Source organism: Oncorhynchus nerka, unplaced genomic scaffold (assembly GCF_034236695.1).
Source record: "Oncorhynchus nerka isolate Pitt River unplaced genomic scaffold, Oner_Uvic_2.0 unplaced_scaffold_2867, whole genome shotgun sequence".
Classification (NCBI taxonomy): domain Eukaryota; kingdom Metazoa; phylum Chordata; class Actinopteri; order Salmoniformes; family Salmonidae; genus Oncorhynchus; species Oncorhynchus nerka.
Window position 1 is genome coordinate 1 of NW_027038434.1, and position 20,913 is coordinate 20,913.

Here is a 20,913-nt window from a genome sequence, read left to right on the forward strand (position 1 = left end):
TAGGTTATTGTCCTACTGAAATGTGAATTAATCTCCTAGGTTTGGTGGAAAGCAGACAACCATGTTCTCTCTCTAGGATTTTTCCTGTGCTTAACTCAGTTTATTTTTTATCCTGAAAATTCCCTGTCCTCGATTGGGTAAGCATACTCCATAACATAATGCAGTCACCTGTAACGGTTGTCGCTGCCTGATGAGGAAGAATCGACCAAAGAATAACAAAGTGCAAAACGAAACTCAAACAGTCCTGTCAGGTGCATCAGTAAACAGAAAAACAACTACCCACAAAACATAGGTGGGGAAAAAGTTACCTATGGTTCCCAAACAGAGACAACGATAATCAGCGGTCCCTGGACTGAGGACCATACCCGCCAAAACGAAAAAGAAATACAAAACATAGAAAAAATAACAGAATGCCCACCCAAATCACACCCTGACCAAACCAAAAGAGAGAAATAAAAGCTCTCTAAGGTCAGGGCGTGACAGTACAGTACCCCCCCCTAAGGTGTGGGACTCAGTGGCAAAAACCTGAACCTATAGGGGATGGTCTGGTGGGGCATTTCTCCGCTGTGGAGGCTCTGGTGCGGAACGTAGACCCCACTCAACCTCTGGCTTGGCCCACTTTGGTGGCGCTCCGTGCGGGGACCCCGCCGCTGACCCCGGACCGGGGACCTTCGTAGGGCCCCGGACTGGGCACCTTGTTGTGGGCCCCGGACTCGGCACCCTTGTTGGGGGCTCCGGACTGGAGGGCGTCGCTGGAGGCTCCGGACTGGAGGGCGACTCTGGAGGCTCCGGACTGGAGGGCGACTCTGGAGGCTCCGGACTGGAGGGCGACTGGAGGCTCCAGACTGGAGGGCGTCGCTGGAGGGAGGAGACCAGAGACAGCCTGGTGCGTGGGCTGCCACAGGGCCCACCAGGCTGGGGAGACCTACAGGAGGCCTGGTGCGTAGAGGAGGCACAGGATGAACCGGGCGTGGGTGAGCACTGGAGCTCTGGTGCGCAGCCTTGGCACCAATCCTCCAGGCTGAATGCCCACTTTAGCCCGGCCCCTCCAGAGTGCAGGCACAGGTCGAACCGGGCTGTGGGGGAGCACTGGAGATCTGTTGCTTACCACTCACACCTCTCCACTTGGCTCAATGCCCACTTTAGCCCGGTACGGGCGGAGCGCAGGCATAGGACGAACTGAACAGCCCCAGCGCACCGGAGACACAGTGTACAGAGCCGGCGCAGGATACCCTGGGGCGAAATGGCGCACCAGAGACCAAGAGTGCTGAGCTGCCACAATCTGCCCTGGCTGGATGCCAACTCTCGCATGGCACTTGCGGAGGGCTGGCATATAGCGCACCGGGCTATGAGCGCGCCCTGGAGACCATGCGCTTTACCGCATAACACGGTGCCTGACCAGTACCACGCTGCTTCTGGTAAGCATGGGGAGTTGGCTCAGGTCTATAGCCTGACTCCGCCAATCTCCCCGTGTGCCCCCCCTCTCGTGCCTGCTTTGCTGACTCGCCTCATATTGCTGCCATTCAGCTTAAGCTGCCTCCAGTTCCTTCTTCGGGCGGCGACATTCTGTCTCCAGGGTCCCTTTCCGTCCAGTATCTCCTCCCATGTCCAGGAGTCCTGAACCCTCTGCTCCTCCATACCACGCTGCTTGGTCCGTTTGTGGTGGGTAGTTCTGTAACGGTTGTCGTCGTCTGATGAGGAAGAATCGGACCAAAGCGCAGAGTGGTAAGTGTTCATGACTTTATTTAGCAACTGAACACCAGAACAAAAATAACAAAGTGCAAAACGAAACCGAAACAGTCCTGTCAGGTGCAGAACACTAAACAGAAAACTACCCACAAAACAGGTGGGAAAAAGCTACCTAAGTATGGTTCCCAATCAGAGACAACGATAGTCAGCTGTCCCTGATTGAGAACCATACCCGGGGGCTTCCCGGGTGGCGCAGTGGTTAAGGGCGCTGTACTGCAGCGCCAGCTGTGCCATCAGAGTCCCTGGGTTCGCGCCCAGGCTCTGTCGTAACCGGCCGCGACCGGGAGGTCCGAGGGGCGACGCACAATTGGCCTAGCGTCGTCCAGGTTAGGGAGGGCTTGGTCGGTAGGGATGTCCTTGTCTCAGCGACTCCTGTGGCGGGCCGGGCGCAGTGCGCGCTAACCAAGATTGCCAGGTGCTCGGTGTATCCTCCGACACATTGGTGCGGCTGGCTTCCGGGTTGGATGCGCGCTGTGTTAAGAAGCAGTGCGGCTGGTTGGGTTGTGTATCGGAGGACGCATGACTTTCAACCTTCGTCTCTCCCGAGCCCGTGCGGGAGTTGTAGCGATGAGACAAGATAGTAGCTACTACAACAATTGGATCCCACGAAATTGGGGAGAAAAAAGGGGTAAAAATAAATAAATAAATAAAAGAGAACCATACCCGGCCAAAACAAAGAATTACAAAACGTAGAAAAAAAGAACATAGAATGCCCACCCAAATCACACCCTAACCAAACCAAAATAGACATAAAAAGCTAAGGTCATGACATCACCACTTGAAAATATGAAGAGTGGTACTCATTATTAATGAATTGTATTGTATTTGTTCCAACCATAACACTCTGTATTCAGCACAAAAAAACGGTATTGCTTTGCCACATTTTTTTGCAGATTTACTTTAGTGTGTTGTTGCAAACAGGATGCATGTTGTGGAATATTTGTATTCTGTACAGGCTTCCTTCTTTTCACTCTGTCAATTAGACAGAGTAACTACAATGTTGTGGAGTAACTACAATGTTGTTGATCGATCCTCAGTTTTCTCCTATCACATCCATTTAACTCGAACTTATTTAAAAAATCACAATTGACCTCATGGTGAATTCCCCGAGGAGTTTCCTTCCTCTCAATCAAGTTAGTGAGGAAGGACACCTGTATCTTTCTAGTGACAGGGTGTATTGATACACCATCCAAAGTGATGTTCAAATGGATATTCAAGTCTGCTTTTGTTATTTAGCCCATCTACCCATCTTTGAGAGGCGTTGGAATACCTGGTCTTTGTGATTGAATCTGTGTTACAAATTCACTTCTCAACTGAGGGGCCTTAGAGATAATTGTCTGTGTGGGGTACAGAGATGAGGTTGTCATTCAAAAACCATGTTAAACACTATCATTGCACACATAGTGAGTCCATGCAACTTATTATGTGACTTGTTATGCACAATTCACTTCTGAACTTATTTAGGCTTGCCTTAAGTTGCCATAACAAAGGGGTTGAATACTCATTGACTCAAGAAATGTCTGCTTTTCATTTGTAAACATTTTGTAAACATAATTCCAATTTGATTTTATGGGATATTGTGTGTAGGCCAGTGACAAAACATCTCATTGTAATCAAATTGAAATTCAGGCTGTAACACAACAACATGTGGAAAAAGTCAAGGGGTGTGAATACTTTCTGAAGACACTATATTATGCCAACTAGTAATGGGGGGGGGGATGATTAGGTGGCTATGATGGAAGGGGGCCAGGTTGGGAATGTTGGCATGACACCAGGGTTAACATCCCTAGTCTTACAACAAGTGCCATGGGATTTTTAATAACAACAGAGAGTCAGGACAACCATTTAACTTCCTATCAAAAAGACAGCACCCAAAGCAGGGTAATATCACCTAGACTGCCCTGGTATCTCCTTTGACCAGAGGGAAGAGTGGCCCCTACTGACCCTCCAACATCACTTCCAGCAGTCTCCCATCCAGAGACAGAATAAGCCCGTCCCTGCTTAGCTTCAGAGGAAAGCCAGCAATGGGATGAAGGGTGGTATGCTGCTGGTACTGTAGGTGACAACATGTAAAGTGACATGTGATAACATTAAACTACACGTGTGAAAATATTTTAGCATGTGAAAACATGATCTTGTGAAATAAATGTGACAACATGGGGAATCAACATTTCAATGTGATACCATGAAACTAAACGTGATAACATTTTCACAACCAAAACAGCAAATCTCGATTTTCAAATGACCCATTTTTTCACGTGAAAATGAAATTCTACAGAGAGTTAGGTTTTCCCATGTGAAGGTTTTTCACACGTGAAATTTTTGTAATTCACAAGTGAGGTGGAAACGCCATTTTCTCTCGTGAAAAGGTGGTGTTAATATTAATTTAATACATGTGAACATATGGTTTCAAGATTTACTTCAAGTCTCTTGTTTTCACATGTGAAAATGTCAGCTCAACATGTGAAAACAGCTATTTCACATGTGAAATTGCAATTTTCATGTGAAAGCGCAAGGGATGTAATTAAATGGTGTAGGAGTTTTAAGGTGAGTGACATGCTGTACATTTGACATGATCACTTCAATATGACCCCACCTGGGATTTGAAACTCAGAACCGCTAAATTTGGGGTACGCTGATCTTTCTGCTGCGCTAAAGAGTCTGTACTTCTGCATTCTCAGAAGTCCCCCACAGATGAATTGTTCGTATACATCTCCGCATAGTGCAAAATAATGCCATCTGCACTTCTATTTTAGTTATCAGTTAATCTGACTGTTCTGTCATCATTGATTTAATCATTGATTTAATATACTGGATTCAGTCATTTGAGGGTTTTCTGTAAAATTGTCTAATGTTGGTGGGGCATATTATTCTGTTTTAATGTTACTCCTGAGTAACTATGATAAATATAATAGGTTTTATTGAGTGTATTTTAAACAAAGCTGAGATTTACAGTAAAGTTCAACGTTTAGGAATACAGGTGAAATCAGTTATTGACACAGAAACGGTGCCGTGGAAGATTGGAATGCCATGAACCAAGAGATTGTGAGTTTCAATCAAATCACATTTTATTGGTCACACATATTTAGCAGATGTTATTGTGGGTGTGGCGAAATGCTTGTGAGGACATGTTGCATTTAGATTAGATTAGTTTATTTAGTCACATGGATAAGGTCAGATGTAATTGCAGTGTACAGTAAAATAATTTAAACTCTGAGATCCAACAGTTCAGGTGTAAATGAAACAATAATACAAAATTAAAAAATATATACATATTTACTACTTTGACAATGAAAAATACAAATGTCCATTAAGGTGTGGGCAGGGTAATTGTCAGTTTCAGGCTGTGATGCAGCCCGACAGTATGCTCTTGATGGTGCTCCTGTAGAATACTGTGAGGCCCCTTGGGAAAAGGCCGAATTTCATCAGCCTCATGAGGTTAAAGAGTTGCTGTCGAGCCCTCCTCACCTTGGTGTCCGTGTGGTTTGACCATTTCAGCTCCTCTAACATATGTACACCAAGAAAGTATTTCATAATGATGGAATTGAGTGCAACGGGTCGGTAGTCATTTAGTTTAGTTACTATCTCTTTCTTGGTCAAGTGGATATCTAGAATAATAATTATAGTATAAATAAACAATCACAATGTAATCATGTCAAAGTGAGTCAAATATGAAGTTGAAAACACTGTGACTGTGTGACGTTCCGGGGACATCCTAACGACAAATTTTAGGGCATCACCTGTGAAATGTAATGTTAAAAATATCCACATCTGAAACATCATATGAAATATGACATGTGAAGTGTTCCAAAACCAAATGGTTTTCATTGATTCCACATGTGAAAGGTTATGTGATCACATGTGAAGATCCATCCACCTGGAAAAGAGGAATGCATATGTGAGGATTGGCAGGACAGAGAAGCTATGTCTGGTAGGACGAGAGGCAGGGTGTGTGTCCGTTTGTAAATAACAGCTGGTGCACGATTTCTAATATTAAAGAAGTCTCAAGGTTTTGCTCACCTGAGGTAGAGTACCTCATGATAATCTGTAGACCACACTATCTACCAAGAGAGTTCTCATCTATATCAATCGTAGCCATCTATTTACCACCACAAACCGATGTTGGCACTAAGACCATACTCAACAAGCTGTATAAGGACATAATCAAACAAGACAATGTGCATCCAGAAGTGGTGCCCCTAGTGGCCGGGGACTTTAATGCAGGCAAACTTAAATCAGTTTTACCAGATTTCTACCAGCATGTTGAATGTGCAACCAGAGGGAAAAAAACTCTAGACCACCTTGAATCCATACACAGAGATGCATACAAAGCTCTCCCTCGCCCTCCATTTGACAAATCTGACAATAATTCTATCCTCCTTACTCCTGCTTACATGCAAAAACTAAAGCAGGAAGTACCAGTGACTCGCTCCATACGGAAGTGGTCAGATGACCAATGACATTAAGGGGTATACCACCTCAGTCACCATCTTCATCAATAAGTGCATCGACGACGTCGTCCCCACAGTGACCATATGTACATATCCCAACCTGAAGACATGGATTACGGGGAACATCCACACTGAGCTAAAGGCTAGAGCTGCCGCTTTCATGAAGCGGTACACTAATCCGGACACATAAGAAATCTCACTATGCCCTCAGACGAACCATCAAATAGGCAAAGCGTATAGGGAGGAGGTCAGAGACCTGGCAGTGTGGTGCCTGTTCTTTTAATTTGACTCTTTATTACTTTAGTTTATTGAGTAAATATTTTTAACTGTTTCTTGAACTGCATTGTTGGTTAAGGGCTTGTAAGTAAGCATTTCACTGAAAGGTCTAAACCTGTTGTATTCGGTGCATGTGACAAATACAATTTGATTTGATATGTGTAGTGTGGAATGTGGAATCATGTGTTTTTTTCCTAATGAGGCAATTAAAAGTCATACTCTTTCAGAATGAATGGCTATTATTCATTTAAAAGTGCTCAAATCTGTGGAAATTGCAGATTGCACCTTTAAAATAAAGTACAGGAAGTATAAAGTATGTGGTGATCAGTAACATGAATATGGCATGTTGTTATTTATTTAGAGCTAATATTGGTGCAATGTGACTTTCTTTGTTGTAGTGCTGAATACACACATCAACTCTGGACACTGTGAAGATGATGATGGTAGATATTTGTTCACTTCATCAAGCCTCCATCTCTTAATGCTTCATCCTATTTCTTTATTTGTAATTTTTAAAGTTGGTTTTGGCTGGACATATTTTTTGTTTTTAGTGTCTTGAAATAACATGTGAAAGGCAATTGTATCATGCTGGTTTGATTTTGTGCAGGAGTGGCGAAGGCTGTTCTGACCATACACCCCAACAGCTCCCAGATATTCCGTGGAGAGTCTGTCACTCTCAGATGTGTCATACAGGGGGGAGGAGTCACTGACAGGGAGTACAGATGGTTAACACCCAGTTCGGATCAATGTCCACAGAAAGAACATGAATGTATTATCAGTTCAGCTGAGTTTTCCCACAGTGGTGACTACAGTTGTCTGGGATCACATCAGCAACAGGATTCTAAATGGAGTGATGCAGTCAGACTGACAGTGACATGTACGTCATCTCATCTCTCATTCACATCTGTGCCTCCATTCTTATAACCACTTGAATATGGGCCGCATTTTAAGAATGCTGTTTAGTTGTTTTAAAAATGTCTGTTGTGTGTTTCCTCAGCTCTGCCCAAAGCTACACTGACTGTAGAGCCAAACCCTGTGTTCCCTGGAGAAACAGTTACTCTGACGTGTTCAGTAGGGTCTGACAGTATCTGGAACTATCAGTGGTACAAATACATGAATTATAATGTAGCATCCCAGTCTGTCAGACACACTATAACAGGAGACACTCTCACCATCAATGGATCAACAGTGAATGAGGGTCCCTACTGGTGTCAGGGAGAGAGAGACTCCAGACCCACTTCTTCATCCGTCAGTGACCCTGTCACTATCACTGTCAACGGTGAGTAGTGTCATACAGACACTATTTATATTAAGTCAAGCATGATCTGTGTGTCAGTATTCATAGATATGATAGAAAAACAAAGACTTATTTCAAGAAAGAAGTATGGTGATCATATTTTGGAAAACATTTATATAGAGGTTTCATCTTTGTATCTGTGCCATTATGGTGTCTGTTACAACACGGGCAGCACATCTACATGTTTAATGTTGCATGTGCCATAATCTACCAATTGTGTTACAGAGGACCACCATGTGGGTAGTGGACACTTCAGGAAAAAGAGTAGGGTATTGAGATGAATAGACAACAGGGGGGTTCCAACCCTCCACGACCCCTAACATTGACATCTATTTGACCACAACACTACTACTACTACTATATACTAGTCTACTGTATTGTACCCTGCTCTAATGAACTGTACCCTACTCTATTGTACTGTACCCTACTCTACTGTACCCTACTCTACTGAACTGTACCCTACTCTACTGTACTCTACTAAACTATACCCTACTGTACTCTACTGAACTGTACCCTACTATACTGTACTCTACTGTACTGCACCCTACTCTACTGTACTCTACTGTACCCTACTATACTGTACTCTACTGTACTGCACCCTACTCTACTGTACTCTACTGTACTGTCCCCTGCTCTACTGTACTCGACTGTACTCTACTATACTGTACCCTACTCTTGCTGTACTCTACTTTACTGCCCTCTGCTCTAATGTACTCTACTGTACTCAACTGTACTCTACTGTACTGTCCCCTACTCTATTGTACTGTACTCTACTGAACTGTCCCAGAGCACCACCATGTGGGTAGTGGACAAGTGCATAATTCAGGAAAAAGTGTAGAGTATTGAGATGTATAGCGAACAGGGGGGTTCCTACCCTCCAAGACGCCAAATATTGCCATCTATTTGACCAAAAACACTACTACTATATACCACTGTACTCTACTCTACTGTACTGTACCCTACTCTACTGTAATCTACTGTACTGTACCCTACTCTACTGTCCTCTAATATAATATACCCTACTCTACTGTACTCAACTGTACTGTACACTACTATATTGTATTCTACTGTACCCTACTCTAATGTACTGTACTGTACCCTACTGTACTCTACTCTACTTTACTTTACCTTACTGTACTGTACCCTATTCTACTGTACTCAACTGTACCCTACTCTATTGTACTGTGCTCTACTGATCTGTACCCTACTTTACTGTGCTCTACTGTACCCTACTCTATTGTACTGTGCTCTACTGATCTGTACCCTACTTTACTGTGCTCTACTGTACCCTACTCTATTGTACTGTGCTCTACTGATCTGTACCCTACTTTACTGTGCTCTACTGTACCCTACTCCATTGTACTGTGCTCTACTGATCTGTACCCTACTTTACTGTGCTCTACTGTACCCTACTCCATTGTACTGTGCTCTACTGAACTGTACCCTACTTTACCTACTGTGCTCTATGTACTGTGCTCTACTGAACTGTACCCTGTGCTCTACTGTACCCTACTGTACCAATCTCTACTGTACCCTACTCTGCTGTACTCTACTGTACTGTACCTTACTCTACCCTACTCTACTGTACTCTACTGTACTGTACCCTACTCTATTGTACTGTACTCTACTGAACTGTCCCAGAGGACCACCATGTGGGTAGTGGGCAAGTGCACAATTCAGGAAAAAGTGTAGAGTATTGAGATGTATAGCGAACAGGGGGGTTCCTACCCTCCAAGACGCCAAATATTGCCATCTATTTGACCAAAAACACTACTACTATATACCACTGTACTCTACTCTACTGTACTGTACCCTACTCTACTGTAATCTACTGTACTGTACCCTACTCTACTGTCCTCTAATGTAATATACCCTACTCTACTGTACTCAACTGTACTGTACACTACTATATTGTATCTACTACTGTACCCTACTCTAATGTACTGTACTTTACCTACTGTACTGTACCCTATTCTACTGTACTCAACTTACCCTACTCTATTGTACTGTGCTCTACTGATCTGTACCCTACTTTACTGTGCTCTACTGTACCCTACTCTATTGTACTGTGCTCTACTGATCTGTACCCTACTTCACTGTGCTCTACTGTACCCTACTCTATTGTACTATACCCTACTGTACTGTACCCTACTCTACTGAACTGTACACTACTTTTGTACTATTCCTCTGTACTGTAACCCTACTCTACTGAACTGTATACTGTGTGCACTCTACTGAACTGTACTCTCCTCTATTGTACTGTACTGTACCTACTCTACAATACTGTGCTCTATTGTACTGTACCCTACTCTACAATACAGTACTCTACTGAACTGTACCCTACTCTACAATACTGTGCTCTACTGTACTGTACCCTACTCTATTGTACTGTGCTCTACTGAACTGTACCCTACTCTACTGTGCTCTACTGTACCCTACTCTACTGTACTCTACAGTACCCTACTCCAATCTACTGTACCCTACTCTGCTGTACTCTACTGTACTGTACCTTACTCTACCCTACTCTACTGTACTCTACTGTACTGTACCCTACTCTATTGTACTGTACTCTACTGAACTGTCCCAGAGGACCACCATGTGGGTAGTGGGCAAGTGCACAATTCAGGAAAAAGTGTAGAGTATTGAGATGTATAGCGAACAGGGGGGTTCCTACCCTCCAAGACGCCAAATATTGCCATCTATTTGACCAAAAACACTACTACTATATACCACTGTACTCTACTCTACTGTACTGTACCCTACTCTACTGTAATCTACTGTACTGTACCCTACTCTACTGTCCTCTAATGTAATATACCCTACTCTACTGTACTCAACTGTACTGTACACTACTATATTGTAATCTACTGTACTGTACCCTACTCTAATGTACTGTACTTTACCTTACTGTACTGTACCCTATTCTACTGTACTCAACTGTACCCTACTCTATTGTACTGTGCTCTACTGATCTGTACCCTACTTTACTGTGCTCTACTGTACCCTACTCTATTGTACTGTGCTCTACTGATCTGTACCCTACTTCACTGTGCTCTACTGTACCCTACTCTATTGTACTATACCCTACTGTACTGTACCCTACTCTACTGAACTGTACACTACTCTATTGTACTATTCCTTACTGTACTGTAACCTACTCTACTGAACTGTATACTACTCTATTGTAGTGCACTCTACTGAACTGTACTCTCCTCTATTGTACTGTACTGTACCCTACTCTACAATACTGTGCTCTATTGTACTGTACCCTACTCTACAATACAGTACTCTACTGAACTGTACCCTACTCTACAATACTGTGCTCTACTGAACTGTACCCTACTCTGTTGTACTGTACTGTACAGTACCCTGCACTACTGTAATGTACTCTACTGAACTGTACCATACTCTATTGTGTGGTGCTCTACTGAACTGTACCCTGCTCTACTGTACTCTAGTTGAATGTGGTGTACTGTGTTCTTCTGAACTGTGCCCTACTCTATAGAACTGTGCTCTACTGTACTGTACCCTACTCTAGTGTACTCTACTGAACTGTACCCTACTCTATTGTACTGTACCATACTCTACTGTACTGAACTGAACTGTACCCTACTCTACTGTACTCTACTGAACTATACCCTACTCTACTGTACTCTACTGAACTGTACCCTACTATACTGTACTCTACTGTACCCTACTCTACTGTACTGTACTGTCCCCTGCTCTACTGTACTCAACTGTACTCTACTATACTGTACCCTACTCTTGCTGTACTCTACTGTCCCCTGCTCTACTGTACTCTACTGTACTCGACTGTACTCTACTGTACTGTACCCTACTCTATTGTACTGTACTCTACTGAACTGTCCCAGAGGACCACCATGTGGGTAGTGCACAAGTGCACAATTCAGGAAAAAGTGTAGAGTATTGAGATGTATAGCGAACAGGGGGGTTCCAACCCTCCAAGACCCCAAACATTGACATCTATTTGACCACAACACTACTACTACTACTATATACTAGTCTACTGTATTGTACCCTGCTCTACTGAACTGTACCCTACTCTATTGTACTGTACCATACTCTACTGTACCCTACTCTACTGAACTGTACCCTACTCTACTGTACTCTACTAAACTATACCCTACTGTACTCTACTGAACTGTACCCTACTATACTGTACTCTACTGTACTGCACCCTACTCTACTGTACTCTACTGTACTGTCCCCTGCTCTACTGTACTCGACTGTACTCTACTATACTGTACCCTACTCTTGCTGTACTCTACTTTACTGCCCTCTGCTCTAATGTACTCTACTGTACTCAACTGTACTCTACTGTACTGTCCCCTACTCTATTGTACTGTACTCTACTGAACTGTCCCAGAGCACCACCATGTGGGTAGTGGACAAGTGCATAATTCAGGAAAAAGTGTAGAGTATTGAGATTTATAGCGAACAGGGGGGTTCCTACCCTCCAAGACGCCAAATATTGCCATCTATTTGACCAAAAACACTACTACTATATACCACTGTACTCTACTCTACTGTACTGTACCCTACTCTACTGTAATCTACTGTACTGTACCCTACTCTACTGTCCTCTAATATAATATACCCTACTCTACTGTACTCAACTGTACTGTACACTACTATATTGTATTCTACTGTACTGTACCCTACTCTAATGTACTGTACTGTACCCTACTGTACTCTACTCTACTTTACTTTACCTTACTGTACTGTACCCTATTCTACTGTACTCAACTGTACCCTACTCTATTGTACTGTGCTCTACTGATCTGTACCCTACTTTACTGTGCTCTACTGTACCCTACTCTATTGTACTGTGCTCTACTGATCTGTACCCTACTTTACTGTGCTCTACTGTACCCTACTCTATTGTACTGTGCTCTACTGATCTGTACCCTACTTTACTGTGCTTTACTGTACCCTACTCCATTGTACTGTGCTCTACTGATCTGTACCCTACTTTACCTTACTGTACTGTACCCTACTCTATTGTACTGTGCTCTACTGAACTGTACCCTACTCTACTGTGCTCTACTGTACCCTACTCTACTGTACTCTACAGTACCCTACTCCAATCTACTGCCCTACTCTGCTGTACTCTACTGTACTGTACCTTACTCTACCCTACTCTACTGTACTCTACTGTACTGTACCTACTCTATTGTACTGTACTCTACTGAACTGTCCCAGAGGACCACCATGTGGGTAGTGGGCAAGTGCACAATTCAGGAAAAGTGTAGAGTATTGAGATGTATAGCGAACAGGGGGGTTCCTACCCTCCAAGACGCCAAATATTGCCATCTATTTGACCAAAAACACTACTACTATATACCACTGTACTCTACTCTACTGTACTGTACCCTACTCTACTGTAATCTACTGTACTGTACCCTACTCTACTGTCCTCTAATGTAATATACCCTACTCTACTGTACTCAACTGTACTGTACACTACTATATTGTAATCTACTGTACTGTACCCTACTCTAATGTACTGTACTTTACCTTACTGTACTGTACCCTATTCTACTGTACTCAACTGTACCCTACTCTATTGTACTGTGCTCTACTGATCTGTACCCTACTTTACTGTGCTCTACTGTACCCTACTCTATTGTACTGTGCTCTACTGATCTGTACCCTACTTCACTGTGCTCTACTGTACCCTACTCTATTGTACTATACCCTACTGTACTGTACCCTACTCTACTGAACTGTACACTACTCTATTGTACTATTCCTTACTGTACTGTAACCTACTCTACTGAACTGTATACTACTCTATTGTAGTGCACTCTACTGAACTGTACTCTCCTCTATTGTACTGTACTGTGCCCTACTCTACAATACTGTGCTCTATTGTACTGTACCCTACTCTACAATACAGTACTCTACTGAACTGTACCCTACTCTACAATACTGTGCTCTACTGAACTGTACCCTACTCTGTTGTACTGTACTGTACAGTACCCTGCACTACTGTAATGTACTCTACTGAACTGTACCATACTCTATTGTGTGGTGCTCTACTGAACTGTACCCTGCTCTACTGTACTCTAGTTGAATGTGGTGTACTGTGTTCTTCTGAACTGTGCCCTACTCTATAGAACTGTGCTCTACTGTACTGTACCCTACTCTAGTGTACCCTACTGAACTGTATTCTACTGATCTGTAGTAGTAGTTACTGTACTACTTACTGAAGTTAGATCATACTTTGGAAAGATTGTTGCTCTGACTGCATTTGTCTTCATATAACTGTTTCCACAGCTCTGCCCACGGCCTCAGTGAAGATAGTCACTCCACAGGGTCTCCTCTACCCTGGAGAGACAGTCACTCTGCGGTGTGACATATCAGACAACACAGACTGGACATACAGCTGGTTCAGAAACAATGAAGAGCTTCTCATTAAGACCAGGAAAAACACCCTCTCTCTCCCTGACCAGGCTGGTCAGTACAGTTGTGTTGGGAGGAGGAGAGGTCGGCCCCAGATGTCAAATCACAGCTTTTCTCCCCATCATCGTCACTGGTGAGTACATATCTTTACATAATTTACCTAAGGATGAAAAACCATCTTTGCTTGATTAACAATCCGATATGTCAGTCCTTACCCGTCCTGCTGATAAGAGTGGGTCGGTTGTACTCATGGATTGGACAGTTTATATAAATGAGTGTCAGAAGTCCTATCTCAGATTTAATCTCTCCATCATCATCACTGGTGAGCTCACTGTTTGTCTTCAATCTGAATTTTGTAAATCCAGAGCCAATGAGGGTTATTCTAAATACAGATATATACACTGTAAATTCTAACTGAATGGAGTCAACATATGTAAAATATAGTTTTATCACAATGTTACAGCATCAGCTGAATTACCAGGCAGGTATCCAGATATTTTGTGCATTATTTTCACAGCTCTTCCCAACTCTACTGTAGCCAACTATATTGCACAGTGCTCTACTGTACTGTGCTCTACCCTACATTACTATACCCTACTCTATTGCACTGTGCTCTAGTGAACTATACCCTACTGTATTGCACTGTGCTCTACTGTACTCTACCCTATTCTACTGTGCTCAACTGAACTGTACCTTACTCTATTGCACTGTGCTCTACTGAACTGTACCCTAATCCATTACATTTTTCTCTACTGAACTGTACGCTACTTGAATGTATTGTACTGTGTTCTCCTAAACTTTACCCTACTCTATTGTGCTGTGTTCTACTGTGCTGTACCCTACTCTTCTGTACTGTACCCTACTCCTTTGTACTGTGCTCTACTGAACTGTACCCTACTCTATTGTACTGTGCTCTACTGATCTGTACCCTACTTTACCTTACTGTACTGTACCCAACTCTATTTTACTGTGCTCTACTGAACTGTACCCTACTCTACTGTGCTCTACTGTACCCTACTCTTGCTGTACTCCTACTTTACTGTCCCCTGCTCTACTGTACTCTACTGTACTGACTGTACTCTACTGTACTGTACCCTACTCTATTGTACTGTACTCTACTGAACTGTCCCAGAGGACCACCATGTGGGTAGTGCACAAGTGCACAATTCAGGAAAAAGTGTAGAGTATTGAGATGTATAGCGAACAGGGGGGTTCCAACCCTCCAAGACCCCAAACATTGACATCTATTTGACCACAACACTACTACTACTACTATATACTAGTCTACTGTATTGTACCCTGCTCTACTGAACTGTACCCTACTCTATTGTACTGTACCATACTCTACTGTACCCTACTCTACTGAACTGTACCCTACTCTACTGTACTCTACTAAACTATACCCTACTGTACTCTACTGAACTGTACCCTACTATACTGTACTCTACTGTACTGCACCCTACTCTACTGTACTCTACTATACTGTCCCCTGCTCTACTGTACTCGACTGTACTCTACTATACTGTACCCTACTCTTGCTGTACTCTACTTTACTGCCCTCTGCTCTAATGTACTCTACTGTACTCAACTGTACTCTACTGTACTGTCCCCTACTCTATTGTACTGTACTCTACTGAACTGTCCCAGAGCACCACCATGTGGGTAGTGGACAAGTGCATAATTCAGGAAAAGTGTAGAGTATTGAGATGTATAGCGAACAGGGGGTTCCTACCTCCAAGACGCCAAATATTGCCATCTATTTGACCAAAAACACTACTACTATATACCACTGTACTCTACTCTACTGTACTGTACCCTACTCTACTGTAATCTACTGTACTGTACCCTACTCTACTGTCCTCTAATATAATATACCCTACTCTACTGTACTCAACTGTACTGTACACTACTATATTGTATTCTACTGTACTGTACCCTACTCTAATGTACTGTACTGTACCCTACTGTACTCTACTCTACTTTACTTTACCTTACTGTACTGTACCCTATTCTACTGTACTCAACTGTACCCTACTCTATTGTACTGTGCTCTACTGATCTGTACCCTACTTTACTGTGCTCTACTGTACCCTACTCTATTGTACTGTGCTCTACTGATCTGTACCCTACTTTACTGTGCTCTACTGTACCCTACTCTATTGTACTGTGCTCTACTGATCTGTACCCTACTTTACTGTGCTCTACTGTACCCTACTCCATTGTACTGTGCTCTACTGATCTGTACCCTACTTTACCTTACTGTACTGTACCCTACTCTATTGTACTGTGCTCTACTGAACTGTACCCTACTCTACTGTGCTCTACTGTACCCTACTCTACTGTACTCTACAGTACCCTACTCCAATCTACTGTACCCTACTCTGCTGTACTCTACTGTACTGTACCTTACTCTACCCTACTCTACTGTACTCTACTGTACTGTACCCTACTCTATTGTACTGTACTCTACTGAACTGTCCCAGAGGACCACCATGTGGGTAGTGGGCAAGTGCACAATTCAGGAAAAAGTGTAGAGTATTGAGATGTATAGCGAACAGGGGGGTTCCTACCCTCCAAGACGCCAAATATTGCCATCTATTTGACCAAAAACACTACTACTATATACCACTGTACTCTACTCTACTGTACTGTACCCTACTCTACTGTAATCTACTGTACTGTACCCTACTCTACTGTCCTCTAATGTAATATACCCTACTCTACTGTACTCAACTGTACTGTACACTACTATATTGTAATCTACTGTACTGTACCCTACTCTAATGTACTGTACTTTACCTTACTGTACTGTACCCTATTCTACTGTACTCAACTGTACCCTACTCTATTGTACTGTGCTCTACTGATCTGTACCCTACTTTACTGTGCTCTACTGTACCCTACTCTATTGTACTGTGCTCTACTGATCTGTACCCTACTTCACTGTGCTCTACTGTACCCCACTCTATTGTACTATACCCTACTGTACTGTACCCTACTCTACTGAACTGTACACTACTCTATTGTACTATTCCTTACTGTACTGTAACCTACTCTACTGAACTGTATACTACTCTATTGTAGTGCACTTACTGAACTGTACTCTCCCCTCTATTGTACTGTACTGTACCCTACTCTACAATACTGTGCTCTATTGTACTGTACTACTCCTACTCTACAATACAGTACTCTACTGAACTGTACCCTACTCTACAATACTGTGCTCTACTGAACTGTACCCTACTCTGTTGTACTGTACTGTACAGTACCCTGCACTACTGTAATGTACTCTACTGAACTGTACCATACTCTATTGTGTGGTGCTCTACTGAACTGTACCCTGCTCTACTGTACTCTAGTTGAATGTGGTGTACTGTGTTCTTCTGAACTGTGCCCTACTCTATAGAACTGTGCTCTACTGTACTGTACCCTACTCTAGTGTACCCTACTGAACTGTATTCTACTGATCTGTAGTAGTAGTTACTGTACTACTTACTGAAGTCAGATCATACTTTGGAAAGATTGTTGCTCTGACTGCATTTGTCTTCATATAACTGTTTCCACAGCTCTGCCCACGGCCTCAGTGAAGATAGTCACTCCACAGGGTCTCCTCTACCCTGAGAGACAGTCACTCTGCGGTGTGACATATCAGACAACACAGACTGGACATACAGCTGGTTCAGAAACAATGAAGAGTTTCTCATTAAGACCAGGAAAAACACCCTCTCTCTCCCTGACCAGGCTGGTCAGTACAGTTGTGTTGGGAGGAGGAGAGGTCGGCCCCAGATGTCAAATCACAGCTTTTCTCTCCCATCATCGTCACTGGTGAGTACATATCTTTACATAATTTACCTAAGGATGAAAAACCATCTTTGCTTGATTAACAATCCGATATGTCAGTCCTTACCCGTCCTGCTGATAAGAGTGGGTCGGTTGTACTCATGGATTGGACAGTTTATATAAATGAGTGTCAGAAGTCCTATCTCAGATTTAATCTCTCCATCATCATCACTGGTGAGCTCACTGTTTGTCTTCAATCTGAATTTTGTAAATCCAGAGCCAATGAGGGTTATTCTAAATACAGATATATACACTGTAAATTCTAACTGAATGGAGTCAACATATGTAAAATATAGTTTTATCACAATGTTACAGCATCAGCTGAATTACCAGGCAGGTATCCAGATATTTTGTGCATTATTTTCACAGCTCTTCCCAACTCTACTGTAGCCAACTATATTGCACAGTGCTCTACTGTACTGTGCTCTACCCTACATTACTATACCCTACTCTATTGCACTGTGCTCTAGTGAACTATACCCTACTGTATTGCACTGTGCTCTACTGTACTCTACCCTATTCTACTGTGCTCAACTGAACTGTACCTTACTCTATTGCACTGTGCTCTACTGAACTGTACCCTAATCCATTACATTTTTCTCTACTGAACTGTACGCTACTTGAATGTATTGTACTGTGTTCTCCTAAACTTTACCCTACTCTATTGTGCTGTGTTCTACTGTGCTGTACCCTACTCTTCTGTACTGTACCCTACTCCTTTGTACTGTGCTCTACTGAACTGTACCCTACTCTATTGTACTGTGCTCTACTGATCTGTACCCTACTTTACCTTACTGTACTGTACCCAACTCTATTTTACTGTGCTCTACTGAACTGTACCCTACTCTACTGTGCTCTACTGTACCCTACTCTTGCTGTACTCTACTTTACTGTCCCCTGCTCTACTGTACTCTACTGTACTCGACTGTACTCTACTGTACTGTACCCTACTCTATTGTACTGTACTCTACTGAACTGTCCCAGAGGACCACCATGTGGGTAGTGCACAAGTGCACAATTCAGGAAAAAGTGTAGAGTATTGAGATGTATAGCGAACAGGGGGGTTCCAACCCTCCAAGACCCCAAACATTGACATCTATTTGACCACAACACTACTACTACTACTATATACTAGTCTACTGTATTGTACCCTGCTCTACTGAACTGTACCCTACTCTATTGTACTGTACCATACTCTACTGTACCCTACTCTACTGAACTGTACCCTACTCTACTGTACTCTACTAAACTATACCCTACTGTACTCTACTGAACTGTACCCTACTATACTGTACTCTACTGTACTGCACCCTACTCTACTGTACTCTACTGTACTGTCCTGCTCTACTGTACTCGACTGTACTCTACTATACTGTACCCTACTCTTGCTGTACTCTACTTTACTGCCCTCTGCTCTAATGTACTCTACTGTACTCAACTGTACTCTACTGTACTGTCCCCTACTCTATTGTACTGTACTCTACTGAACTGTCCCAGAGCACCACCATGTGGGTAGTGGACAAGTGCATAATTCAGGAAAAAGTGTAGAGTATTGAGATGTATAGCGAACAGGGGGGTTCCTACCCTCCAAGACGCCAAATATTGCCATCTATTTGACCAAAAACACTACTACTATATACCACTGTACTCTACTCTACTGTACTGTACCCTACTCTACTGTAATCTACTGTACTGTACCCTACTCTACTGTCCTCTAATATAATATACCCTACTCTACTGTACTCAACTGTACTGTACACTACTATATTGTATTCTACTGTACTGTACCCTACTCTAATGTACTGTACTGTACCCTACTGTACTCTACTCTACTTTACTTTACCTTACTGTACTGTACCCTATTCTACTGTACTCAACTGTACCCTACTCTATTGTACTGTGCTCTACTGATCTGTACCCTACTTTACTGTGCTCTACTGTACCCTACTCTATTGTACTGTGCTCTACTGATCTGTACCCTACTTTACTGTGCTCTACTGTACCCTACTCTATTGTACTGTGCTCTACTGATCTGTACCCTACTTTACTGTGCTCTACTGTACCCTACTCCATTGTACTGTGCTCTACTGATCTGTACCCTACTTTACCTTACTGTACTGTACCCTACTCTATTGTACTGTGCTCTACTGACTGAACTGTACCCTACTCTACTGTGCTCTACTGTACCCTACTCTACTGTACTCTACAGTACCCTACTCCAATCTACTGTACCCTACTCTGCTGTACTCTACTGTACTGTACCTTACTCTACCCTACTCTACTGTACTCTACTGTACTGTACCCTACTCTATTGTACTGTACTCTACTGAACTGTCCCAGAGGACCACCATGTGGGTAGTGGGCAAGTGCACAATTCAGGAAAAAGTGTAGAGTATTGAGATGTATAGCGAACAGGGGGGTTCCTACCCTCCAAGACGCCAAATATTGCCATCTATTTGACCAAAAACACTACTACTATATACCACTGTACTCTACTCTACTGTACTGTACCCTACTCTACTGTAATCTACTGTACTGTACCCTACTCTACTGTCCTCTAATATAATATACCCTACTCTACTGTACTCAACTGTACTGTACACTACTATATTGTATTCTACTGTACTGTACCCTACTCTAATGTACTGTACTGTACCCTACTGTACTCTACTCTACTTTACTTTACCTTACTGTACTGTACCCTATTCTACTGTACTCAACTGTACCCTACTCTATTGTACTGTGCTCTACTGATCTGTACCCTACTTTACTGTGCTCTACTGTACCCTACTCTATTGTACTGTGCTCTACTGATCTGTACCCTACTTTACTGTGCTCTACTGTACCCTACTCTATTGTACTGTGCTCTACTGA

At 42.9% G+C, this 20,913-nt stretch overlaps 1 protein-coding gene across 1 annotated transcript; it reads left to right on the plus strand.

Moving 5' to 3' along the window:
- The first annotated feature begins 1,532 nt into the window (after nt 1-1,532).
- On the plus strand, nt 1,533-17,926 carry LOC135566957 (leucine-rich repeats and immunoglobulin-like domains protein 1). The gene is made up of 6 exons (XM_065014505.1): nt 1,533-1,725; nt 6,875-6,919; nt 7,084-7,353; nt 7,474-7,755; nt 14,074-14,332; nt 17,766-17,926. Exons 1-6 carry the CDS (start codon nt 1,695-1,697, stop codon nt 17,818-17,820), a joined length of 942 nt encoding a protein of 313 aa, XP_064870577.1. The 5' UTR covers nt 1,533-1,694; the 3' UTR covers nt 17,821-17,926.
- Nucleotides 17,927-20,913: the final 2,987 nt, after the last annotated feature.

Bases quoted from the DNA above. Each gene is read 5' to 3' on its own strand.
- LOC135566957 (XM_065014505.1), top strand. From the start codon at position 1,695: ATGAGGAAGAATCGGACCAAAGCGCAGAGTG. The intron at 7,354-7,473 runs GTACGTCATCTC...GTGTTTCCTCAG, and splicing joins AGTCAGACTGACAGTGACAT to CTCTGCCCAAAGCTACACTG. The intron at 14,333-17,765 runs GTGAGTACATAT...CTGTTTCCACAG, and splicing joins TCTCCCCATCATCGTCACTG to CTCTGCCCACGGCCTCAGTG.